We start from the raw sequence: 25,456 nt of genomic DNA, 5'->3' as shown, positions 1-25,456 counted from the left end.
AGGATGCTCAACTTGAGACAGCCAGATAACTCTGGGCTCATGGTTTCAGAGGTTTCGTCCATTGTCAGCTGGCCATTATATTTGAGCCTCTGTTGCACCTCATGGCAGAAGGCATGGCAGAGCAAGCCAATCACCTCATAGCAGCTAGGAAACAAAGAGAGACAGGAAGGGGCTTGGGACAAGATATAGTATCTACGGGCATGCCTTCAAGGACCCATTTCCTTTAACTAGGTCCCACCTCTTACACAGATGCTACTACCTCCCAATAATCCATTTAGATTATGAATCCATCAATGGACTAATCCACTCATAAGGTTAGAGCTCTCATGATCCGACTACTTCTCAAAAGCCTCACTTCTGCAATGAAGACAAAGCTTTCAACACATGAGCCTTTGGGAGACATTCCAGATCCAGACCATAATAGAAGCCCGTGTGGGAAGAGATCCAGTCCTCCAATGCCATGGCAGTGCTTGGAAATAAGCATCCCTCTACCCAAGCTCCGTCTTCAGGTGAGCCCACAATACCAGCCCACACCTTGACTACGATCTTTTGAGACACTAAGTCATAGTGCATAGGTGTTCATCAGAGTTGTGCTGGAATTCCTACTCCACAGACACTTGGAGGTAATAGTGTTTACTGTTTTAAGCAGGTAAGTTGTAGAGTAATTTTTGTGCAATACTAGATAATTAGTACAATTTCTCAATCTCCTGTCCTGCTTTGCATTAACTTAAGTTTGAGATTAAAAATATATATATCAGGACATATGATGATTTGACTGGCTACTACCTTAGATAGGTTGTACAACAGACCACAGTTACATGGTATTCCTTTCCTGCTTCCAGACAGGTAGCTGGGACTATAGCACTTGATCCTTTATTTATATTTGTTTGTCTCCCATCAACAAAAGAAAAAAGGAAAAAGAAAAAGTCAGTCTACTTTAACATTCCAAAGTTGCAATTTCTCAAGTTCAATAGGCACTTAAATTGAGTCCTAAGTTGGAAGGAATTCCAGCTCTAACAAGATGAAGGTTTCTTAAATAACTAAAAACAAATGTACCATGTGATCCAGCTATCCCAATTCTGGGTGTGTATCTAAAGAAAATGAAATAAGCATATCAAAGAACACCAGCTTTCCATGTTTTATTTCAGCACTATTTACAATAGGCAAAGTATGGAATCAACCAAGGTACCACCCACCAATGGATGGATGAAGAAGATGTGATATTTGTCTCTAGAGGAATATTATTTAACCATAAAAAGTAGAAAAAAATGGATAGAGCTGGAGGACAGTGTGTTTAGTGAAATAAGCCAGGGACAGAAAACCAAATACCATGTGTTCTTTCTCATATGTGGAAGTTACAAAATGATGATCTCAGCCTAAAAAGGAGTTAGAATAGATTACTAGAGTAAGGGGGGAGAGGGGAGGGAGGTGAGATCATTGGAACCAAACAACAGATAGAAGGAATTGGTTCTAGTGTTCCAAAGCACAGTGGGTTAACTATAACTCATAATGTGTGTGTATTAATATATGTTTTATGAAGAACTAAAAGAACTCAAATGTATCAAAATAAAGAAATGATAAGGAGATGGAAATGCTAATTATCTGTTTAATCACCACACATTGCATATGTGCATTGAACTATCACACATACGCACTACAGGGTATCACACAAAGGTATGACATGTTCATTAAAAGGAAAAAAAAGTTCAAAAAGAGTTCCAGCTCAATGAGTAGCAGCTCAACCTGTTTCTTTACTATGATATGATAAATATTACCAAATTCCCAGTTAAGACCAGGGTGAACCTCACCATTGTGGAAATGACCTCAAATTACCCTGTTCCCCAGGATTTTGTAACATTTAGACCAGTCTAAGGAGGGAAAAGGAATTTATTAACCAAGATAAGTGAGAAATACATTTCGTGATAGATCTTTAGATACAGATTAACTCACGTTGACTCTATTTTTTTGTTTGTTTGTTTAGGGGGTAACTGGAGATTGAACTCAGGGGCACTCGGCCACTGAGCCACATTCCCACCCCATTTTGTATTTTATTTAGAGATAGGGTCTCACTGAGTTGCTTAGTGCCTTGCTCTTGGCTGAGGCTGGCTTTGAACTCATGATCCTCTGCCTCAGCCTCCCGAGCCACTGGGATTACAGGTGTGCGCCACCACACCAGCTTCACTTGAGTCTTCTATTCATCTTACCTTGACTCTTCCTGGCTTTAGCAGACAGAATCTCACCATCTAGCAGCCACGATACCTTCTGGGTGATCTGACTAGCTCGCTTCTCAATATAACAACCTTGGGGAAAAGAGAACTTCTTCCGTAATATCATAGCAATCTTTGTGGGTAGGGAGGGGGTTCTCATAAAAGGATAACAAGTTAAATTTCCCTAAAGGCATCTGACAAAATGAAGTGAAAACTCTGTTGGGAAAAAACAGACCCTATAACACTTCATTTTGCTCTTGCTACTCAAATTGTGGTCCACGGACCAGCACATCAGTATCCCCCGAGACCCTGCTAGAAATGACAATGAAGCATCAAAGCCTCCACCCAGAACTTCTCAAGTCAGTCTGCATTTAACAAGTTCCCCAGGAGACTCACGGGCACACCACCCCAGAAGTACAGCATTAATACCACCCAAGCAGCCACCCGAGTGGGATTGCAATGCAAAATCATTCATATGCCAGAATGTAGAAAGTATAATACCACCTATCATCCCTGAAAGAAGAAATTCAAAGATGTTCAGACATTTAGGAGATTAAAGAATCCAAGAATGGGGGTGCTGAGTTTTGAAAGGACAAACTCTGAGCTTTCAAACCATTTAAAAATAGAATTCTGTGTTAACAGGATGCTTGTCAAGTTGCAGATTTTGCTCTCCAGGACTCCAATTCCTTATCTCTAAAAAGAAGGAGATGATCCATGAGAGATCCTCAGCCCTGGATGTGCACGAATACACTCACAGATATCACTGCTCGGCACCATGCAAACTAATTGTACCAGAGTTTCCAGGGATGAAGAGAGGATGTGGCCTTTAAAAACCAGGTGGTTCTCATAAAGATTCATGTTTTCATTAAACTCACCACCAGAATGATGTCTCAGAGAAGACAGGCCAACTAGCTATTGCCTAGAGCTTATTAAAGCATCCTAGATCCTACTAAGCGAACATGGTAGTCTGTCTTCATGATTGAGTTGGGGAGGGTAGTGGATGGGATTTTTTCCCCCTATGCAATTCTGAATGTTCTTTCAGGAATAATTCTCATAAGAGCTTCTTTCTCAGGTTCTCCATAGGTTCCTATGTGCAAGTTTGGATATAGATGCCCAGAACATCTTCTAGTCTGACTATCAGATGGCATCAAGTCTGCAAAGGTACAGGGAAGATGTTCTGCATAAATGAAAAAGAATCTGGAGTTCTTCAAAGTGGAGAAGATCAAAGAAGCAATCCGGGAAGGGACAGGGAGAGAGGAGAAATGGAAAAATGGAAAGATGGTAAGGCTATTTGTGAGGTGACCATATGAGTCCCACATTTTGTTGAAAAATGCAATGTGGCTGGTGGGAGTCCATTTCTTATGAAGGCCTAATCATGATGATGGAAAGGGGTGGAGAAAATAAAGACAGCACTTGCAGATGAGGTTTTTGGACTCTGAGAGGAGCCTATACCAGGACCTGCAGAAGCACTGTGGGAGAAGGGAAGACACCCATGTGTTCATGACAATTGCCCCCAGATCTCCAAGGGCAATGGGATTCCAGGTGACAACTGCTTACACCTCCTCTTGGCTGTCCACAGCAGCCTTCACACTGCCATTTGTTCTTCCTGAGCGGCGTCTGAGAAGGGTTGGTGATATGGTTAGAATGTGGAACCAGACAGAACAGAGGATTAATGACCTGCAGTGTAGATATCAAACAAATCATCACAGTGTCACGTTTATATTTACCAAACCAAGGCAAGTACCGTGAAGGGAAGGGGTGTGGTTCGATGAGAGCAGATGTCAAAAGAATTCATGGTGGGCAAAGTGATCAGAGTATTTCTTCATGAAACAATGATGCTTTGGTTGGGATCAAGAGGAAGGTGGGGGTGGGTGTCATGATGTGGAACTTGGACTTCATTTCAAGGTCACTGGGAAATTATTGAAAGTTTCTAGACAGAGGCTGAGAAGATAACTCTGCAGCAGAGAGAGCAGTTACAGGGCTCAGAGTAGATGTGGGGAGACTAATTAGGAGTCCCTTCCTAAGTCCACAGAAGGCTGCTAATGGTCTGGATGCCAGCTGTAGCAGCAGAGAGGAACATAATTAAGTTTGAGGGATATTTAGGAGGTAAAACTGGACAAACCTGGTGCTAGGTCCAGTGGTGAAGGCGGGGATCGGGGGTGAAGATGATTTTCCCAGGTTTCTGGCTAGCATCATTCTCCAATTCAGTTGCAAAGCAGGTATGAACCTAAGACCTGATGGTTCACCTCTCCTGTTACACTGCATACAGTTAGAGGTTCAAAATAGGCAAGCCAGCTATAGTTAGAAAGAAAGAGGGAACCTTTACTAGGCACATTTGAGCCCTTTATGCATGCTAGCTAACAGCCACTGAACTTCCTATCCCAACACCTGCCATTAAAGTCAAGATAAGGGAATGATAATGTGTTTCAGAGGGATTTCCTCAGAGCCTCAGAATTTCTAGCTAACCAAAGAGAGACCTTCATTCTGCTTGGCCACAACCTAGTTCCAGGCTGTGATGGCTTTGAAGTCCAGCCCCATACCATCCAGGAAGGTACTAATATTTGTTTACATGGGGTCTTAGTTGGTTTTCTGTTGCTGTAAGAGAACACCTGAAACTATATGATTTATAGACAGTACAGGTTTATATTGGCTCATAATTTTGGAAGTTATGAAGTCCAAAAGCATAGTCCTGGCATCTGAATTCACTTCCACAAGAATTAACCCAGTAGCTGGAGAGCGGTATCAACACTTCTGAATGACCTGATCACCTCTTAAAGATCCTACCTCCTAAATCACTACAAAGGCAATCAAATTTCAACATGAGCTTCAGAGATTATAACCCTATTCAGACCACAGCACGTGGCCTTTTAATGGTGTTATTCTCTGTCTTCTGAAAGATGCTCTAGCAGAGAAAGGGAAGTTGGCACCCAGTTTGCATTCTCTCTCCCTCTCTCTCTCTTTTTCTCTCTCTCTTTCTTGATATTAAAATCTTCTCCCAGTCCACAAGAGAAAAGCTGGCTCTGATCCCTAATGCTTCTGCTGCAGACCCTCTCAGGAAATTCTCTTCAGGGGACGCAGACAGAGATGTGTGAGTTAAGGGAAAGTGAATGTGGTACTAAGTTACCAACAGTTTGCATCCGTTTTAGAAAACCACTTCCATGCCCTGTCAGTGTCCCTGTCTGCAAAATGGAGACCATCCTCTGTGCCTGACAGCATTGCTCTAAGGTACAATAGAGTTGGCCTCATTTATCGTACCCTTCTTCCTGAAATATTTTCCTGACTTGACTTCCGGGAGCCATTACCCTGCTGATATTCCTCCTTGATCACTGGCCACTACTTCTAAATCTTCTCTGCTGACTCCTACTTTCCTTCTTAACCTTTAAAATTGGACTTTCCCTCAGGCCAAGTCCTTGAGTTGCTGTTCTTCTCTCTCCTCGCCTACTCCTTGACTGATTCGGTCAAGGCCTACAGCTTTAAACATTTTTTATTTCATGGTCCATATCTGTGTGGTCTTGCTACCTCCACTAATTGCTCAGTTCCTTTCCTCCTTCATCTCCATTTACATATTAAACTAAATATATCTAAGTCTGAGTGAGCCCTTAATTTCCTGCCATCTGTCTTGCCTCTGGTTTCTCACTTTGTTCAGAACACCACTTGCTTAGTTTTACTGAGACCCAACACCTAGGGGTGGTCCATGCTCCTCTCTTTCCTTCATCACCCATGAGCAGACCACGAACAGTCACTAGAAAGTCTACCCTCAAGGCACATCTGAAACCCAGTCTGTCCTTCTGACCTCCACCAGTGGAGGTCTGTCCCATGGACCAGAATTGTCTTTGTTGGGTCTCTGCAATGGCCTCCTAAATGATCTCTCTATCCACCCCTGCATGCTGTCAATCCTCATCCAGAAGTCGGAGCTTTCATCCTACAACATTAACCAGATTATGTCACTGTCTGCCCTTCACCCTGCAAGCCATCTCATCCTATCAAATCAACTTGGTCGCCTATGGCCTTGGAGGCCCTCAGCCCACCCCTCCAGTCCCACCACCTATTCTCCTTCCCTCACTCATCCAGCTCAGCTGCACTGGTCTCCTTGATGTCTCTTGAAGGTGTAGCACCCTGTGCCTGGGCTCCCCACAAGGTGCATGAAGATGCCCCAGTGGGCACAGCTGCCTCTCTGCTTCATGGTGATTTCTACTTTGGCATTACTTTCTCCAAGAGTCCTCCTCTATCACTTCCAGTTCTCTCCCTCTTTTCCGCCCTACTCTGCTTTGTTTTTCTTTGGTGCACACATCACTATCTGAAATGATGATTCTTAATCCTTTGGATTTGGGTTAGTCTCCCTATAGAAATATTAGGTAATGAGGGCAGGGACTGTGCCCATCTCATCCACTGCTATTTTTCCAGCTTGTCATAGGTGCTCAGCAAACATTTGTCTAATGGCTACACAGGAGAGTGAGTGAGTGAGTGAATGGATGCCTATTTCTCTTTTAAAGACACAAAGGAAGGAAATACCTGTGGGACCAAAGAGAGTTCTCTGCCTCAGTTTGGGAGCAAGTTGAGAGAGATTGGCATGGACAGAAAGGGAAGACGGTGAAGAAAAAAGCAAGTGATAATTAAAAAGACAAAAAGGACTTCAAGTGCCTTGTTGAAAAAAAAAAGAGGGTGAAGCAAGAATAAAGAATAAGGATATTGTGCTTAAATACTTCCTGAGACCACACAAATCCTGAAGTGTGAATGCATATAATGTAATCAGGAGAAAGAGGTTCTAAAAGAGTAAAACACATTATGAGAAGCAGAGATGGGGAAAAAAATAAATAAAAATGTGACTCTATTGTGTTTACAAAAAGCTACGGTGTCCTTAACTGAATGTTTGTGTAAATGGTTTTGGTTTATCCTGGTGGTGGGAAAGGAACTGCAAATAGCCTATGTACACTATGGAAATCTATTTTGCAATTCTTGAAAAGCCCACGAGAAGCGAATGCAATAATGGATGTGGAAGTATAAAGAGTTCTGCAAATGAAAAAAAAAAAGGGGGGGTATTGTCAGGAGAAGAATACAGAGGATGTGAGAGTTAACTTTGGGGAGCCTGCTCAGAATTATAAGTGGCCTCAAATCCAGGACTGAGAGCAAACCCTGAACTCTGGTTGTCACAAAATTGAGGTAGCCCGTGATGACTTGCCAATGTACTCAATACTAGTGGCAGGCATGACAAGGAAGAGAGAGAGAGAGAGAGATAACCCTTGGAGAATGAAGAGCCCTTCAGGATGCACAAAGCTAATATAGCTTTAATAGGAATATTTCTTCAGACCGTCTTACCTATCCAGAAGCTTCCTCTTTCGCAATATTGATTGTGAGCCAGGCAGAGGAGCAGATGCAAAGGTCATTGCAGGGATGTGACTTAGAATGTCCCTGAACAGGGATACTGATTCCTGTTCCTCATCAACCAGCAGTTGATAATATGATTCTTCCCCCAATTAAAGATAATGACAACTTCCACCAGGAAAAAAAAAAAAAGACAACTGCCCTTGACCTGTGCACCCTCCTTGTCGACCACAGGAAAAAGCATACTTTCCAATTTCTCCTTCAAGTTTTGGCATTGAATTCTGAAAGTCAGATCCCGCAGCCCTGCTGATAGCCTGAGAGTGCAACAGCAGTGGTCAAGTCGCTTTGAAGGTATGAGTTCCTGCAATGCAAAAATCCATGGTCCATTGCCCTTGTCCATCCTGTGTGTCTTTATAGTAATCTGCACAGAGATCTGGGCCAGATTGCTGATGCTCCCATGCTGGATGGAGGGATCCACGCTTTTCTCTCCACCAGTGAGGTTAAAGGGTTAGATACTGCTCTCTGCCTGGGATTAATGTTGGGACAACCAAAGAAAGTCCAGCCTCTGCCATGTGTTAGTACCTTTCTTACCCCTGAATCTTGGAAGCCATGCTCTGGGAAGCCTGTCTCACCCAGACATGGAATCATGGCCTTCCAAATCCCCACACACACACACACCTACTTCCTGTAGTTCTGCAGCCTCAACCTCCCACCTGCCAGAAGAGGCTAGAACTCAGAGGCTGAACCTCCTTAGAGAAGCATGAGGTGAACTTTTGTCCTCATACAAACTCTAGATGAATGTTACAGGCACATCCCATCATACGCCTTTTTCCCAAGCCTATTCCAGACCCATTTCCAGAATGAGTAAATGAAATTCCACTTGGTTCTGAGATATTGACAACTTCTGTGCTTTCCATCTCAAGAAATGCAAGATTCCCTGAGTAACTGGGGAGAAAACATCAATGGACCATAGGAAGATGCCCCTTTGTCTGTATGCTAGGATTCTCCTGGAGACATAATCAGAAATTTCCCCAATGGTGCAAAAATAGCTACTCTTAGCCCAAAGGGAAGATTATATTGCTACTTCAATATCTTGCTTATATTGCTATATTGATGGTTAAGGTAGATGAAAGGAAGAAGCATGTGGGAATCTGTCCCTTTCACAAGTCTCAGTGCTTTGGAGCTTGTATCAGTCAGAAAAGGTTAGATTTATGCTGCAATAACAACTGAACCCTAATATTTTAATGGGTTCAAACCATTAAAGTGTACTCCTTTATCCATGCAGTCTTTCCACTAAGGATGGCAGAGGGCTCAGTTTATTAAAGTCACTCAGGCACTCAGGCTGATGGAGGAGCCACCAGATTGAGCGTTGTGGACCACCATATCAGAAGGGAAAATGTATCTAGAGGGTATTAAATCAGCAATTAAATACTCCAGTCTAAAATTGACACATGTCACTTGTGTTCTTAGCCCTCTTATCAGAACTAGTCATTTGAATGTATGAATCACAAATGAGCCAGGCAGGAAGCAAAATTCTACTCTGCTCTAGAAGTGAAAAAAAGCATATGCTGTTTTTGCAAATAGCACTAGTGCTTTTTTTTTTTTTTAAAAAAAAATAGCACTATTTTGCAAATAGCACGAATACCAACCTTCAAGTATCTGGATTAGAAAACCAGCTACCGAGGGCCCAGTTTTCCAGGAAAGACATACAACACTCTTGGCTAGAATCTCCAAAACAGTTCTTCCTCCTTTTTTATAAAGCTGAAGCCAGGAGAGACACTTTGATGATTCAATGGGAGGACCAAAGATAATGCAGTAACTAAAGGGTCCTGAGGAGGAAAGATTTTGTTATCCTCTCGTGATATTTTTTGAGCAACAACATTTACCATGACGGTGGCTTCTGGAAGCATGAAATTCAAATATTTATTGATTCTGTAATGTGTTGGACCGGACCCAAGAGATGTTCAGAGCCAGGAGCAGAGCCAGGGTGGCCAGCTGTGCTACTTAAAGTGGGGCTGACAGATGCCCCAGAATCCAGACTACCAAAGTCAAGGGCAAAACACTCTCATCCCTATAGGACACACGTGAAGACTAAAAGTTCATCCCTTCCCCCAGGAAAAGCCAGGCTGCAGGCTGCGTTGATCCAGGAGGAAGAGCCCCGAGATGAGCTCTCCTCTTGTTTTTTCTTCAAATTCACATCAAGTGTTTCTTTACTTGCTCACTTTTCAGTTGTGTGATGAATGTCTGGTAACGGGTACAAAGCCTGCTATCTAGTCCCTCCCCAGCACACACATTTCCAGAGCCAGTGTACACTTGATAACTCCAATCTGCCTCCATGCACCCACTTTCTGAAATCCTCCACAGAACCTCCCAGAGACCAGATCCTAATCCTAGCAAAAGCTCTGTGATTATCTTTTTTTTTTTTTTTTTTTTTTGAGCCTGTGCCAAATACCAAGGGAAATAAAAGTCTAAATGTAGCAATGACATAGAGTGGTGTCATGTTCTGAAGCCAGGCTGGTTTTGAAGGGGAAAACCAGGAGCTCTGGAGAACACAGGATGCTGCAGGAAGGGTTTTTAGGATCTCACTTGAGTCAAGGGTGAAAGACCTCTTGAAGGACAGGCTGGCATGGGCCAAAAGCAGCACAAGGACTTAAAAGTGGCCTAAAAAGGGGCTCACATAAGAAGAAACTGGCATCACTGAATGGACCCCTGAGAACCATGCCAAAATTAGCCTAGCCACCTTGCCTAGCCCAAAACCACTCAGCCAGCTGTTGGGAAAACAGGCAAAGCCTCAGGAATCCTGGCCCAATGCCCTTTGCTCTGCATGCCACATGGCTGCAAATTCCAGGTAACCAGGGCACAGCTAAGCTATCCCTGGATCAAGAGAAAAGCAGTTGAGAGATCATTGCTCCAATTCTCAAGGATTCTAAAGAAAAAGACTATGGCTGCCCCGGAGCTTCCACGGAGGAACAAAGGTAAAATGATCATTATTTCTTTCGTACAATTAATTCTACCTTGATTTTATCATTCAGTCCTTTAGAGAGCTTCAGTTGAAATTCAAGTTAGTTCAATCATAATTTTTTGACCTTGAAAACTTTCCTGTCTCTGTACTCTGTAAAAACTCTTTGAGTTGCAAGTGACACAGGAAAGTCAAATTGGATTAAGGAGGGGAAAATACACCAATCATTGGCTGTATTATTCCATTTTGCATCGCTCTACAAAATACCAGAGGCTGAGTAATTTATAAAGAAAAGAGGCTTATTTAGATTAGAGTTTGGAGGCTGAAAATCCAAATAAGCATGGTGCCAGTTCTGGTGAGGGCCCCTAACCCTGGTTGTGTCACACTAGGATGGATGGCATGATGGGAGGAGCATATGGGAGAGGGAGAGATTTCATGGTGAGACGTAAAGCCAGAGAACAGGGAGGAGTGAGTCATATTTTCCTTTATAACAACCTTGTTTCAAAACCTAACTGGAATTCCACAGAACATTAATGGTTCCAAGAGCAGTGATCCAATGACCTAATCACCTTCCACTAGGTCCCACCTCTTATAGATTCCACCACTTTCCATCACTACCAATTGGGAAGCCATAGGAAACATACTCAAACCAAATCCAAACTATAGCATTGGCCAAATCACTGAAAAGTCAGAGGGTAAAGCAGAATCCAGGCATCAACTCCACTACTGACATCACATCTCTCTTGCTCTTTCCCTCTCATTCTCCTGTTTTCCTTCACTGGCATGGAGCTGACTCTTCTCATGAAGCTGCTGACAGGGACCAGAACTCATTTTACATCCTAGTACCACCAGCAGAAAGACAGCTATTCAGAAAATGTCACCCACCGTTGCTTCTCCTTGGCCCAGCCCAGATCATTTTCTTATCTCAAGCCAACAACGACCCTCAGACAATGCAGTTGAGCAGTTCCCCATACCCCAGAGCTGGGTGGTGACAGCTCATCCTCCCTGGAATAGCAAGGATTAAGAACGCCAGGGAATTATCCCTAAAGAAAACAGGAAGCTATTGTTCGTGGGAGAATGAATGGTCAAGCAGGCAGAAATGACCATCACTCACTCCAAACACCTGCTAATCCTCCACAGAACTCGTTTTGGAAATGCTGTGCTGCATCTTGCTGTCTCCCTAAGCAGACATCAATTCCTGCTATTAAATGGTTGTTTTGTTTAATTTGGTGAGTTCATTCTTGGGTCTGAAGAGGTCAAACTCAAACAAAACACAGGCTGTCCCTTCTAGAGTTCTTCTGTATGCCCCATGCTGGTTAAGAAAACAAATCGGAAAGTGAGGTTCAGGGTTGCCCAAGAAGCATAATTCCAGTGGTTTGGAGGAGATTTAGGCCCTATAACAACTATGGGATGGACTCAATCGAGGTTTTTTTAAAGATTTTGAGTTGTTGGTAAAATGCATTGCTTCATTCGAATTAAGTCTTTGCTTACCTAATTGTTTACAGAAATCCACACAAATGAGATTAACATAAAAAAAAAAAAAGAAAGACAACAAGATAATTAAGTCTGATTGCTCCAGAGCAGGTTGGTGACAGCCCTGGAAATGTGCCAACACTAATTGGCTGGAGATATTTCCCATACAGTTAATTGCAAATGGTCATTGAAAGCCCTTGAAATTAACTTAGGTCCCCTCAACTGAAGTGTGGAGAAGGGATTTAGAAGTGTGAAGGAGACCAGGGTTTGGAAAGAGGACCCACCAGGGACATCAGCGTCTTTCTGTCCCAGAGTCCTGTTCAACTAACATCGTCAATCTTGTCACTTCTCTGGGTCTTGGTCTTCTGATCTGTACCATGGACTTGGGGAGTGGGGGTGGGGAGGTCATGTCAGTGCAGGATGTCCTGACCTTCTATGATCCCCTCCAACTTGACTACACAAAGATCAGCCCATCCCCAGTCCAGCCTCTGGTCTGTGCATCAGCTGGGCAGCTTTTCCTCACACAGATATGGAAGGACTTCTTCCTGCACACTATTGGCTGGTATCCTAGGAGCCTGCAAATTACCTCAACAGGAAAATAAACCTGGGGAGGTCTCTCCAAGTGCCTCAACATCTCCAAGATAGGAGCTGCTGCAAAGAGAAGAAAATAGAATAGGCGTGTGAGCTAAGGAGAAAGGACCAAGTATTCTCACTGGTCCTTGAAAGAATTCCACTTTCCTCCCCAGAACTTTGTGTCCCCCTAGGTCTCAGGTAAGTTATGGGATCCTGGATCATAGAGCAGAATGGAACCACAAGAATTTATATGTTCCAGATCCCTATGATGAGGATCTGGAGTCAATATCCCAAGGTCACAAACTGAAGCTCCAAGGTCATTGGACCAAGATTCTATGGGAGGAGAGAATTAGAACTCTGTGAGCATTTCTGCCTCCTCATGTTGGATGTTTCCATATTTCAGAGGCTGATGAGGGTGGCGGCCATGCAGGAGGCAAGAAGACGAGTTGTGTACACACCTAAGTTTGCTGCATATTCCTCTCTGAGATGCATTCTCACTCCGTGCATCCAGGATAAGCCTCTTTCCTGTCCTGACCCTGCCCAGCCCCATTGCATCCTGTGTGTCCTACAAGCAACCTTTGAGAAGTCAACCCCTGAGCTTGTTGCAATACGATTCTGTGCACTATGCCATGTCCTGCGAGTATCTCTTCATTAGATTGAAGATTCTTGAAGGTAAAGTCTCGCTGCCCCCAGTAAAGTCTAATGTATGTTACAGATTCTCAGTACATGTCTACTGATTGAGCAAATCAGTCAGATGTTGTCCTAAGGTTTTTAAGCAGAAGGGAAAGATAGCGGCAACTTGAAAGGACCCATTTCCAGAAGCAATTCTCCCTCAAAAAGATAAGAGGGATATTAATTTTTTAAATTGGTGCATTATAATTATACATAATAATGGGGTTTATTATGACATATTTTTGTACATGTACATAATGAATTTGATCGACTGAATTCCCGCTACCTCCCCTTTCTCTCCTCTCTTGGCTCCTCTTGGGATTCTTCCTCTGCTCTACTGGTCTTCAGAGAGCTATTTCTAATCTATAAGTACCCTGAGGACCAGTTGTGGGTGTTGTATTTCTGAACCCACCAGCCCTATCCCCCAATTCTAGCCTGATGCCTGTCACAGGGTGCTCAATGAAGGATATCCAATGGAATCCAACAGGAGAGGAAAAAAAAAAAGAAAAAAGAACTAATTATTAAGAGAAGGTAAGACTGAGAGATGGATCAGTAAAGGAATGTGCTAGTACTGCCCAGGGCCTCTGCACCGTTCCTGCGCTCTCAAGCTCTGCTCTGCCCCAGCAGTGGTTGAACTGGGCAATGCACAGCAGGGGACATCACCTGCAGGATCCAATAATGGCCCCAAATCCAGCAGTGGCAGCATCAGCAGGTAGCTGTAGCCTCCAGTGTTCTCGCGCTGCTTTCTACAACACATCAGTGATTTCTTTGAATAGCAGCTGCCCCCTCCAGCGGGGCCAGCCATCATGGTGCTGCTGGGCTCCGGAACCTCCTGCTTGGGCTCCTCCAGCCCTAGAGGCAGCCGCAGCTTCCTGTCTCTCCAGTCTCTGGTGTAGCTCATTTTCCTCTCTGCAGCTTTCCTGGCCCTACCAAGGCTTTTGCACAATGTTCCACCGAGTGTTTTCCCTATGTTTGGAATATTTAGCATGTTTCCTGTTTTTCTGCCTAGACTTTGGTAAAAAAGAGCCAGAAAAAGAGAGCAAAAAGGAGGAGAAAGATACCAAAAGGAAGAGACATCTGGTGCAACCAGAAGCAAAGGTTGGTTCTGATTGCAAGTGCAAATGAATTCAGGACTCCCTGGAGGGCTGCTGCTCAGAAAGAAAACTTCCTTGAATGACCCCTTGGGGTTTGGACTTTCCATCTCCCAGCTTTTCTCTGTAATCCTACAATCTCATGCACAGTCAGCACAATTCTCTCTGGTGCCACCACAAACTCTCACACCTGTCTCCCCTGTTCCAAGGGTGAGATTGGACTTCACCTTGTGCTTCCTCAACTCTAAAATTAGATCTTGAATTCTTGACTGTGTTGTGAGAGGTGTCAGAGTCTTCCCTGGCCTTGCTATCGTTGAAATCGTGGGCTCTTCCTGGAATAAAAAACTGATGAATAAACGGTTGCTTGAATGTGCAAATTCCAGCTTCTGCCACAGATATTGTCTTTATTTTTCACTAAATCAGAGATGGCATGAATTCATGGGAGGGGGTGAAGCTGACAGAAGCTTCGCAAGGCTGGGTCAGACAGCTGCTGAGCCTCGGTGAGCACTTAGCATTGTGTTCTCCTCCCATGCCCCGAAATCAGGGAGATCCTTCTTGAACTCCACACTGCATACACTTCCCCACCTAAGCCTGTTCTGTTTTCCTCCCTAGGTTCTTTCTTGACTCCTTTCCACTTGCATTTCTTCTCCTTTTCCCTCTGCCCTACTCAGGAGAGCTTCATTATTATAAAGCAGAAGGTGAGGACATGAGTTGAGAAGGTACAGGTGGGAATGAAACCAGGGGCTTTGAGAGGGCAAGGGAGTGGACCCTTACCAAGTGGTGAAGGAGGCTTAATGAGGGTCAATGAAGACCCTCTTGAGTTCCAGTAGGAAAGATCTGTGGACGGTCTACTAGGATTGTTTCAGCACTGTCTCTATAAAGTTCCTGCAGCCAAGGAAGGAAGAAAAAATGACAGTGCAATTAATTAATTAAGCAGAAGCTCAGCAGAGCAAATGGTGAAGGAGATGGAAGAACTTGGTGTAAGTTTTGCAAGCAGTTTGAATTGACTGGCCATGACATTAGACTCCATAAGAGAACAAATTGGCCACCACCAACTCTTTCTGGAATCTCCACCATTCCCCAATCATACAAACCCAACTATGGACTCCCATCTAGTCCCAAGATGATAATTGATTCTCTCCCATGATTTGCCACAGTTGGGGAGGTTACTAAGGAATCTGGGAGTTATCGTGTTTGGTTTGTCCAATAGAAAAGAATGGGGACTGATATCCATGTTCACACCTCCTTGGCCCTCTGCTGGAGCCAGTTCTTAACCTTCTTTTAACATGGAACCAGGTGCAGATCCCTGTGTTCAGTTGAGCTGTTTAAAGAAGCCAGGTTGTCCCTCACTTCTCCCCACATCCAAACCCTCAATTTCAAGCTAGGACAGTTTGATGGTTCATCATAAAAGGTCCCTCAGGTCCTCACTGGATTGTTACGAACAGAGCTCCTCACATTCCCCATGTCCCTTGACTCCATTTGGTGCCACTTGAAGAGGGACATAAGTTCCTTGAGGAGGCTCAACCTTACATCTGGATTCTGATGAGACATTGGGTCCTTCCAGGCCCTGAACCAAGGTGGAAAGGGATGTTCTGAGAGAGACAACACAAAGACTCCCAGTCCAGCCAGGCAGGAGGATGCTAACCAATATGGAGGCAGATGTCAAAGGGGTGAGTTTCCAGCCTGGAGGCTCCAGGTCTAGAGGCAGACAGGATCACAGACATTAGCTGGGGAAGAATGTGTCCCATAGGGACTGGGAAAGAGGACAGATTGAGGGAAACTTTTGTTTGTGATGGAATAAATTACAATTTTCAGATGTAAAGTCCTCAGGCATCCTGAGGGCTAAAGACTCTCCATCAGGATAAAGTCAGAAATATAGAAAAGACCCCATAACTTTATGAGCTCTGACTCCTCCTGAAGCTTTTGAATGGACTTCTGTGAAGAGCACCGTAGAGGGATGCAGCCTAAAGACTAATTTTCTCAAAGCACGCTGGTTGACAGAGTAGAAGAAAAAAGAGTTTGGCTAGATTGAGGCAAAGATAAATGAGTATAAATTATGTGTCAGGTAGTTTATCAGTTTGAGCAGGAGAATTAATCTACAATATGGGTGTCTCTGTATGTGTGGGGGGTATATACTGCAGAAAAGGCAGCGAGGCAGCATTAGGGTTGAGAAATGGTGCAATTAAAAGAGTCAAGAATCACCTCTGCGAAGGCTCCTGCATCATCATTAATTCAGCCACATTACCTTCCACAAACATTGCACAAGGTCCCGGCTGCAAACTCCAACGACTCACAGAGGAGGACCAGCTGCCAAGCAGCGTCTCTGAGACTCCTTGGGGAAATTAGCGATTTTCCTACTTGACCAGCTCCTAATTTAACCAACTCCTGCCCAGAGCAGTTGTTTAACATTTATATAATGTAACCCTGGAGAGATGGGGGGGAGGGAGCGAAGAAATGTGAAGGCAACAGTTACCTAGGAGTGGCTAGGTTTCTGTTTCCATGGGTCTGAGATGGGACCCTGAGAATCTCTGCATTTCTAACAAGAGCCCAGGCAGGGCTAGCACAGCTGGTCCCTAGACCACATTTAAGTAGCAAGGATCCAAGGATACATTGGCATCACCTGGGCACTTATGAGAACTGCAGATCTCAAGCCCAGCCCCAGACTTTCTGAATCAGACTTAACATTCTAACGAGAACTCTGGATGATTTACAGACACCTTGATGTTTAAGAAGTGAGTCTCCTTGGTTTTCTTAGAATGATCTGTGATCCCCCTGACACAGTATTTAAAATTGCATGTGTGCTTATGAGTGTGTAGCATACAAATGGTGGTCTCAGACCTGAATCCTAGCATGCATTTCTCAACTGAAAGAGATCGTCTAGGAAAGAAAGATAAGGAAATCAATGCAAAAAATAGAAAGAGCAAAAGAGAATATGCTGTAAACCAGGACCTCTGATTCTTGCCATTATAATCGCTGAATTTACCCAGAGAATATAGAAAAGTCAGATCAACCAGTCCTCTTGCCTTTGTGGGAAGCAGGTAAGTGGAGTTGTCCAAGAGACAATATCCCCTCACCTAGACCTGACCAAGATGAGTGAAGAAGCAGGAGACCCCATTCCTTCTAAACTAAAGCAGAAATAGTAGGAGAGGAGCTTTCATTGCACAATTGTGGAAAAATTCCCTATATTCTCAAAGGGAGCCATACACAAGAAAGGCTTAACATGCTGTCATCTGTTTACCACTTGAAGCCTGGGATGAAGAGGTCCCAGGGGCTTGAACAGTGCCCTTGGCCAGCTGAAGCTGCTGGTGGGTCCACAGATGTCTGAGCAGAGATGACCAGCTTTCAATATATGATCTAATTTTGGGCAGCAGCTGCTACCCCATCTTCTTCTCCACAGTCCAAAGATGCTTCCAAGGTAGAGGTGGTTAACCGCCCCTCCACACCATAGGTTCTTTTCTCTGTGGCCAATTGGTGCCCCCACCTCTAATGATTCTCTTCACTTCCCATTCACCCCCCACCCCAGGAATCTACTGAAGTTTAAGTCCCCCACTGCGTTGCACAGACTCCCTACAAAATGGTTGGGCTTGCAGAATATTCTAAGAGGGGTGGGGACTTTAAGATGCAACCAGAAAGTTTCTAATTCAGCTTTCTTTTCTTTTTTTGTTTTTGTTTTTGTTTTGTTTTGCTTTGATTTGTTTTCCTAGCTAATTGTCAGAAGAGATTTTCAAAGGAAGGTAACTGAATCCCCAAGTTTCCTGTAATTTTATTTTTTGGAATTCTTTTCCTCATGCTAAAGAAATATTTGCTTTTCTAATCATTTTTTTCTTTTTTTTTCCTAAAGTGTGCCCCCCAAATCTTTTTTTTAAAGAGAAAGAGAGAGAGAGAGAGAAAGTTTTAATATTTATTTTTTAGTTTTCGGTGGACACAATATCTTTGTTTGTATGTGGTGCTGAGGATTGAACCCGGGCTGCATGCATGCCAGGCGAGTGAGCGTGCTACCGCTTGAGCCACATCCCCAGCCCACCCCCAAATCTTATAAACGTCAACCTCCATCCCCACCCCTGCACCTATACCCTACCTTGCTGCAACCAAGAAAAACAAAACACGTTCTCTCTCCACAGACAGCTAAGAAAGTTAGGGATTCAAGTATGCTAGTTTATGTGTATTTTTTCTTATGTGTCACTTCACCATTCACTCAGCTAGATATTCTACATAGTTGTCCCAAGACATCATTTCTTCCCCTCTATTCCTGTTATTAAAAAAATGAGGTTTTTTTTTCAAAGTACATTCACTTCTTAGCCATGTCAAAAATACAAGTCTACAGGTCCTTAAAGGACTTCCCAAAAAATGAGGTCAAAATTCAATTTTCTGGAAAAGATACAGGTTCCTTTCATCCCCTTGGAAAACGTTGAATTAAAAGTAAATAATAAAGATATACATTCCCTCTCTTTGTTGCTCATGCTGTGAACACCTCATGTTTGTTCTCTGTTCATTAAAGCTCAAGCACAGAACTTGCTCCCACCCTTAGTCAAAGACACCTAAGTCAGTTGGCTCTTTTCCTACCTCTTTCTAAAGCACCATCTTTGCATCTGGGCTTTAAATTATAGCTTTATCTCCAGGAGTCAAGGAAACCAACAGGCACAGACTCACCGGGAAGCGCAATATACCCATGGCCCCATGATTAGCATATAGATCTGATAGCCATTGATGTCAGGACTGCCACCTTGGATTGATTTATACAGTAAAGTTAGGTAAGAAATCTACATTTAAGTCCTTGCTCTGTTGGGGCTGGGGTTGTGGCTCAGTGGTAGAGCGCTTGCCTAGCATGCGCAGGGCCCTGGGTTCGATCCTCAGCACCACATAAAACTAAATGTTTGGAATAAATGTATTGTGCTCAACTACAACTAAAAAAATAAATAAATAAATAAAAGTCCTAGCTCTGTGCAGATTTTATCATATATATGTAAAATCCAATATGTATGATATACATATATAAACTACAGATAATTCACAGCATCAACGTGAAGATTAAATGAAATTATACTCATGAAAACTTTTAATAAATTCTAATGGTCATTTTTAGGTGTTTCCATTCCTCAAAATGTTGGGTCTTCCTCAATGACAAAGCAACCATGGTAGAAAGATTCAAATATGCTATTTTGTGTGTATTTTTTCACCATTCACTCAGCTAGATATTCTATATAGTTGTCTCAAGAGAAGTTTGACAAAATGGTCATTTTGCTTTTGATTGGTCTCTGGAGGAAGGGGAGCAATGTGGGCTCCAGCAATCGATTTTACAGACTATAAAAGCAAGGCTCTCTCCCTCAGCCCCAACACCAGACCAGAGAAGGAGATTCTGGACAACACCTAGAGGAACCATGCGGGAAGTTCCAGAATCAATTTAAGGAGCCCAGAAGCCTTCACACTTGTGTCAGAGAGAAAACTCTGAATATTGTCCAGACTTGGGAACAATATGGAAGCCAGATGAGTCCCTGCCATCTACCTAGCCTCCATTTGCATAAACATCATGGAAAAGCTCTGCTGCTGCCCATTTGGACATTTGGTGCTGTCCAACGGACCATTGATGACCATCCTGCAGAAGTGACATTTGCTTGTTCTCTAATTTCTTTACTTTTCTTTTTTCGTTACCATCTAACTTACTCTACTTAAATAGTCCTCCTTTGAATATCACAAGCTATTTCTAAGACCCTGAAGTCTTAGAGGAAAGGAGGGACCATGATATAGAGGTAGGTAGGTTATGGAAAGGAACACCCCTGTACATTCGCCTCAGGTAGTCTTCCCAGAACAGCTCCAGATCTGCCTTGGAGCCAACACAGTCGTAGGACCAGAACCATCACCCCACTGTAGCCAGGAAAGGAATAATGGGACCCCCCACCCCAAAAGAAGTACCGGAGAAATATAAAACCAATGACAGAAATTCTGTGAATTGTCCTGGTAACAAGAGTGCAGAAGATGGTTTCCCACTCCCTAGATCTCTGGACAATGGAGGAAAATATTTTCATTGGTATTCCTTTTTTTCCCCCCCAGTACCATATGGTGTCTACAAAATCACTCATGATCTCATCCATTCTCCACACCTCCAACACTAACAACTCAATTCCAAAGAAAGCTTACAGAACTTGTGGAAGGATCACATAGTGAAAGTTAAAGAGAGACAGAGGTGAAAAATGACCTCAAGTTCTTTGGCTTCGGCAACTAGCAAATGGTGGTGTCATCTTCTGAGATATAGAGAGAGGAGGAACAAGAAGAGGGGCCAGAAGTTCATCATTTAATTGTTATTTTCTACTAAGTTTATGAGCTCTGTGAAAACAGGGATGTCATATTTTTTTCACTTTGTATTGGTCTCCCCTGCCTGGAACAATGCTTGGAATAATGATAGTGACTCAATAAATAGGCATTGAATGAATAACTTGGGGGACATAAAGGGAAATGCAAAAATCACAGGGGAGAGCAATGGGTTTGGGACGTAAGAATTATAGTTCAGCTTAGGAAATGTTACGGTTGAGAAACCTCGCATTGAAGCCATGTGGGTTGTGGGATATTGGATCTTGGAGCTGAGAGCAGAGATCAAAGATGAAATGAAGAAGATCATAGGCATCAGTGTTCCAGTTGGAACTCAAAATCATGAGACCTGATTAGATCCCCCAGGAAAGTTCCCTTTGGGGATAAGTGGAGAAGCTTCAAGAACCAGCCATATTTACAGATCTGGAAAAGAATGACAATCCAGAAAAGAGGACTGTGAAGGGGTTTGCGAATGTGTAGGAAGCAAATGGAGAGAGATTACTGTCTCAGAAACAAGGAGAGGGAAAAGTTTCCAAAGGAGCCATCCAACTGCTCTGTCTGCTTCTGCTGAGATGTGTAAGATGGGTGCTCTTTTTGTGTCTCTCATTGAGTTAAAGCTCCCTGGGGCCACAATTTGGCTGTTGCTTCATGTTATCCCTAACATAATGCACCCCCTAACCCTGTTGTGTTAAGGAACACCAGGGAGACAGATGTGGTGTGGTACAAAGGATCACCAGAGAGTCATCGGGGGTCCTCATTCCTGCTGATGACCCTGGATGCCTCCGATTGAGTTTACTCTGTGCCTGCCTCAGTGCTGGACACATAACATATTTCCCACTTAATACTCAAGACAACTCTATGAAGTATTTGCATTATGTCCATTTTATAGATTTTCCAAAGTCAGAGTGCTGGTCAATGTTTGGGGCCAAATGAATTTTAGCATGTTGGTTAAGACATGTTGGTTGGACTTGTACAAACCTAGATTTGATTCCTAGTGCTGCTGCTACTGGATGACAGCATGGTTTCATCTGTCTGGATCTGTTTTCTTACCTGTAAAATGATCCAATTGGATTAGGTGATGACCTCCATCACTTTAAACATCACATCCTAAGCTTGTAGGTCTTGACCTTCAAGAGCACAGTACAGCAGGAGAGGTAAGAATCAGGGGACTTCAACTCATACATGACACTCAGGTAATACCCAAAGATATAGCCTGTCTGTCACTAAATTGTCTTCTCAAAGTTACTTGCAGACGGATGACCTGTAATTGCTGCATTTTCTGACATCAGTCCTGGGACCCAAGGGACTGAGTGCAGCACCTTAGTTTGTTCCACACTCATTGGACACCAGGCAATGCATTAGCGGATGCCAAGCAGAGCAGAAAGCATTTTATCTGTGCTGGCCCGACACTAAGTCATCTGATTCTATAGATGCAGCATTCAAGGGATTTTGTGTGTGTGTGTGTGTGTGTGTGTGTGTGTGTGCGCGTGCGCGCACGTGCACGTGCTTTTTTCTGAAAAGAAATGGAAATAAATGTATTTGTTAGGAATAATGACCCGGGGCTCTCACTACATATTTTAAGGGATCAAGGGGAGACACAAAGCCACGTGTGGAACATCACTCCTCACAATGTCCATGGGGCTTCTAGTTTACTAAGGGCATCATGCACATTCTCTCCAAGGTAAAAGGCTGAAATGAAAGGGAGTTTATCCTGCATTGTTGCAGAGAAGGAATGAGGTGCAGTGAGGAGCAGATACAGTGAAAGTTAGTTCCAGCTTAGCAGAAGAGACAGAATAGCAGAGTGGCTCAAGCACAGTGGGTTTGGAGTCGACTGTCTGTGTTACCTAGAGTGTAATTAGACATTTTATATGTCCGTTTTCTCATCTATGAAACGAGGATAAAATATACACAGTGTTGAGCATTTTTGCCTATGCTATATTGTCTTTAATTCCACCTGAATTAGAAAGAACATTTTAATAGAGGGCTCTGATGGTCAGTCTGGCCTCCATGTCAGAGGTCAGCCTCAAACTGGAAGGGTCTCTGAGTGATTGGTCATCTGATGAGAAAGAAAGGTCTCAGGATGGAGACAGGCCCTGTCCAACCGCAGGTCCAGAAGTCAGAGCAGGTGCCTCTCCGTGCAGCTCTCCACCTGCAGGTCCCCTCTAACTTACACTTCCATCCAGATGTCCAGATTTGTTCTGTTCTGTTTCCCAGAAAAAAGAAAAAAGCACAAAATATGTAAAAGTACTAGAGATTCTTTTACATGGACTCTCAAGGCAGCAGTTGCTAAAGTTTGTGAATAAAAAAAGAAAAAAAAATTGAACGTACTTTCTCCAGCAACATGCCTACTTTTTAGGGTCTCCTGAGCTGGTTGCTAATACTATCATCTCAGGCCTGTCTCTATGGCAACTCATGACTGGCAGGCCACAATTAACCTCCCCTTCACTGATGCCAGAAGACCCAGCTCTCTCAATCAGTACTAAGCTTTGGCCTCCTGTCCTTCGGAACTCAACAAGACACGACCTTAGGACACACCACAGCCTGTCAAAGGGATGTACATTATAACATCAGTGCCTGTCCTGTGTACAATGGAACACATGGGATAGGACCAATTGTCTTGGCTGTTCTGAGGATGGGAGGTTGCATATCTTCTCTCCACTGAGATGAGATGGTTCATGATGAACTTCTGAGGCAAGAGATGTGGGCTCCAGGAAGAAGAGTGACACTCTCCAGGACTGGAAGAGTCAAGGAAGGCTTTCTGGAAGAAATAAAATCTAAATTAATCCTGGAAAGATAATAGGAGCTGATGGTCAGGCAGCAGTGTCAGATGGATCCTTAAATCCCTCTCCCTGGATTCCTCCATCCACTCACTGGGTACAGTTTATTCTCATCTGTCCTTGTCACTTCCCACCTTCACAAGAAGTCTCTTTTCTTCCATTCTGTTCTAAAACCAAGGATATATTTTGTATATAATATTTAGGCTGCAAAGATCTCCAGTTCCATCTTTTTTCCTCCCTCCCTGATGCTTTTATTTTTTTCTACACTACTGTCTTACCCTTCTTCCGTGTTCCAGATCTGTCCCCGTGACACTCCACAGGTTTCTCAAACCCTGAGCATTTCCCCTGACTCAGTCCTGTAAGGACTTGGGACTGGTTATATGTCATAGTGATCCACCATAGAAGAAGGAGTTAGATCATTTGTGAGTATTTAAGATGGAGCACTTACATCCTTTCTCTTGCTAATATTAACCCCCCTATAAGGAGGCACACAGGGAATTGCGAAGTGGTGCCTGATAATGGAACCATCTCCTGGGCTCTGAATCAGAACATAGATCCAGAGACTGGAAGCATCACTTTCCAGAGACTGGAAGCATCACATCCAGTTCTATGAATGTGTGGTCAGTGGTAAAAGTGGCTAAAGTCACATCTGAAAGGAAGAGGGCTCCTCTACTCTTTGCTAATATGATTGGTCAGAATCCAAGTCCTTAACTGAGCCATATTTAGGCATGAGTGAGATCACTCAATTGGAAAAGGATAGGCAGGACTAAATCCATCCGTCTCCTCCCTTTCGTACCCACGTTTGATGGATTAAATGTCCTTCCAACACTCATGTTGAAATTTAATTACCATTGTAACAATAGTAAGAAGTGGGAGCTTCCAGAACTGATTAAGCTGCAAGGGCTCCACCCTTAGAAGTGAGACTGGTGTCATTAGATAAGGGCAAGTTTGGACTCCTCTTACTCTATCTTGCTTTTCTGCTTCTGCCATAAAAAACATCCCCCACCCCCACCCCCACATACACACACTCAATGGAAGATATCTCAGTAAATTGTCATCTTGGTAGCAGAGAATAGCACTCACCAGAAACCAATTATATCTTGATCTTGGACTTCCGGTCCACCAGAACTATGAGAAACAAATTTCTATGGTTTATGAACTACCCAGACTGGGATGTTTTGTTGTAGCAGCAAAACCAGACAAAGACAACACCTCTGTCCTGTGGTAGGATTAATAAATGAACTCAAAGCCTAGACCTTCAGCCAAACATGATGGTTTCTCTTTCCTCCCATCCATCTGTCTGAATGGCTTTGTCATTGCCATGGTACAAGGGACTGAGACCCCAAACTTGAATTCTGGTTTTAGGAGATAGTAGCTCCTCTTGGGTTTCAATCTATGTTTTGTAATTCAATTCTGTGGTGGGTGAAAGGGAGTTAGTTCTTGGTTCCCTACATAACTTTTCCTTGTGTGTATCACTTTGAGGAAAGAGGCAATTGATTAGAAAATCAATTTGGACAATGCTGAGACTTTTTTCCAAGAACAACATCAAAACCTACTCTTGACCCAGCAACATGTTCTTTGAAGATGAATGAAGGTGGTGGCATCTGAGCTGAGCCTGGAAGGATGAATAGAAATCTGACGGACAGAGGTATTTATTCTTCAGGTTCACTGAGATGTGGGGAAGGGGGATTTACTCGGGGCGAGGTTGCCCAAGAAATCAGGAAGCTTTCTCATATCCCCAACAGGCAGATTCGGCTTCCTTGATGTTCTCACCATCTAATTTGAGTTGTCTAAGTGATGGATGGGCTGGGAGGGCTGTTTCTCGGCGGGTAAGGGATTCTGAGTCTGCTGGGTCGGCATGTTTTTGGCAGGCTGTCTGTCTTGATTTGTTGCTCTGAAGGGCCATTGCTCAGAAAGCCTTTGTTATCAGCAGAGCCTGGAGCTCCTGGGTCATGTTTGTTTCCATGCTCCGGCAGGCACACCAAGCCAGGCTCAAAGTTTTGTTATCTTTATTACTCAGCCTTTAGTAACAACAAGCCTTGAGGAAAGGCCAGCCCAGCTGACCAGTGCGAAACCCTG

At 43.6% G+C, this 25,456-nt stretch overlaps 1 protein-coding gene across 1 annotated transcript in view; it reads right to left on the bottom strand.

Moving 5' to 3' along the window:
• Positions 1-14,107, bottom strand: part of LOC114081398 (integrin beta-3) — a 139,689-nt gene extending 125,582 nt beyond the window's left edge. The window contains exons 1-2 of the mRNA XM_071603818.1: positions 13,870-14,107; positions 12,548-12,612 (exon numbers count right to left, since the gene is read on the bottom strand). Coding sequence (XP_071459919.1) covers positions 12,548-12,612; positions 13,870-14,107 — 303 coding nt within the window. The remainder of the gene's footprint in view (positions 1-12,547; positions 12,613-13,869) is intronic.
• Positions 14,108-25,456: the final 11,349 nt, after the last annotated feature.

This window comes from Marmota flaviventris, chromosome 17, assembly GCF_047511675.1.
Source record: "Marmota flaviventris isolate mMarFla1 chromosome 17, mMarFla1.hap1, whole genome shotgun sequence".
In the NCBI taxonomy this organism is placed as follows: Eukaryota; Metazoa; Chordata; class Mammalia; order Rodentia; family Sciuridae; genus Marmota; species Marmota flaviventris.
Note: the sequence above shows the minus strand (reverse complement) of the source record. Positions and strands in the feature narration are given on the sequence as shown.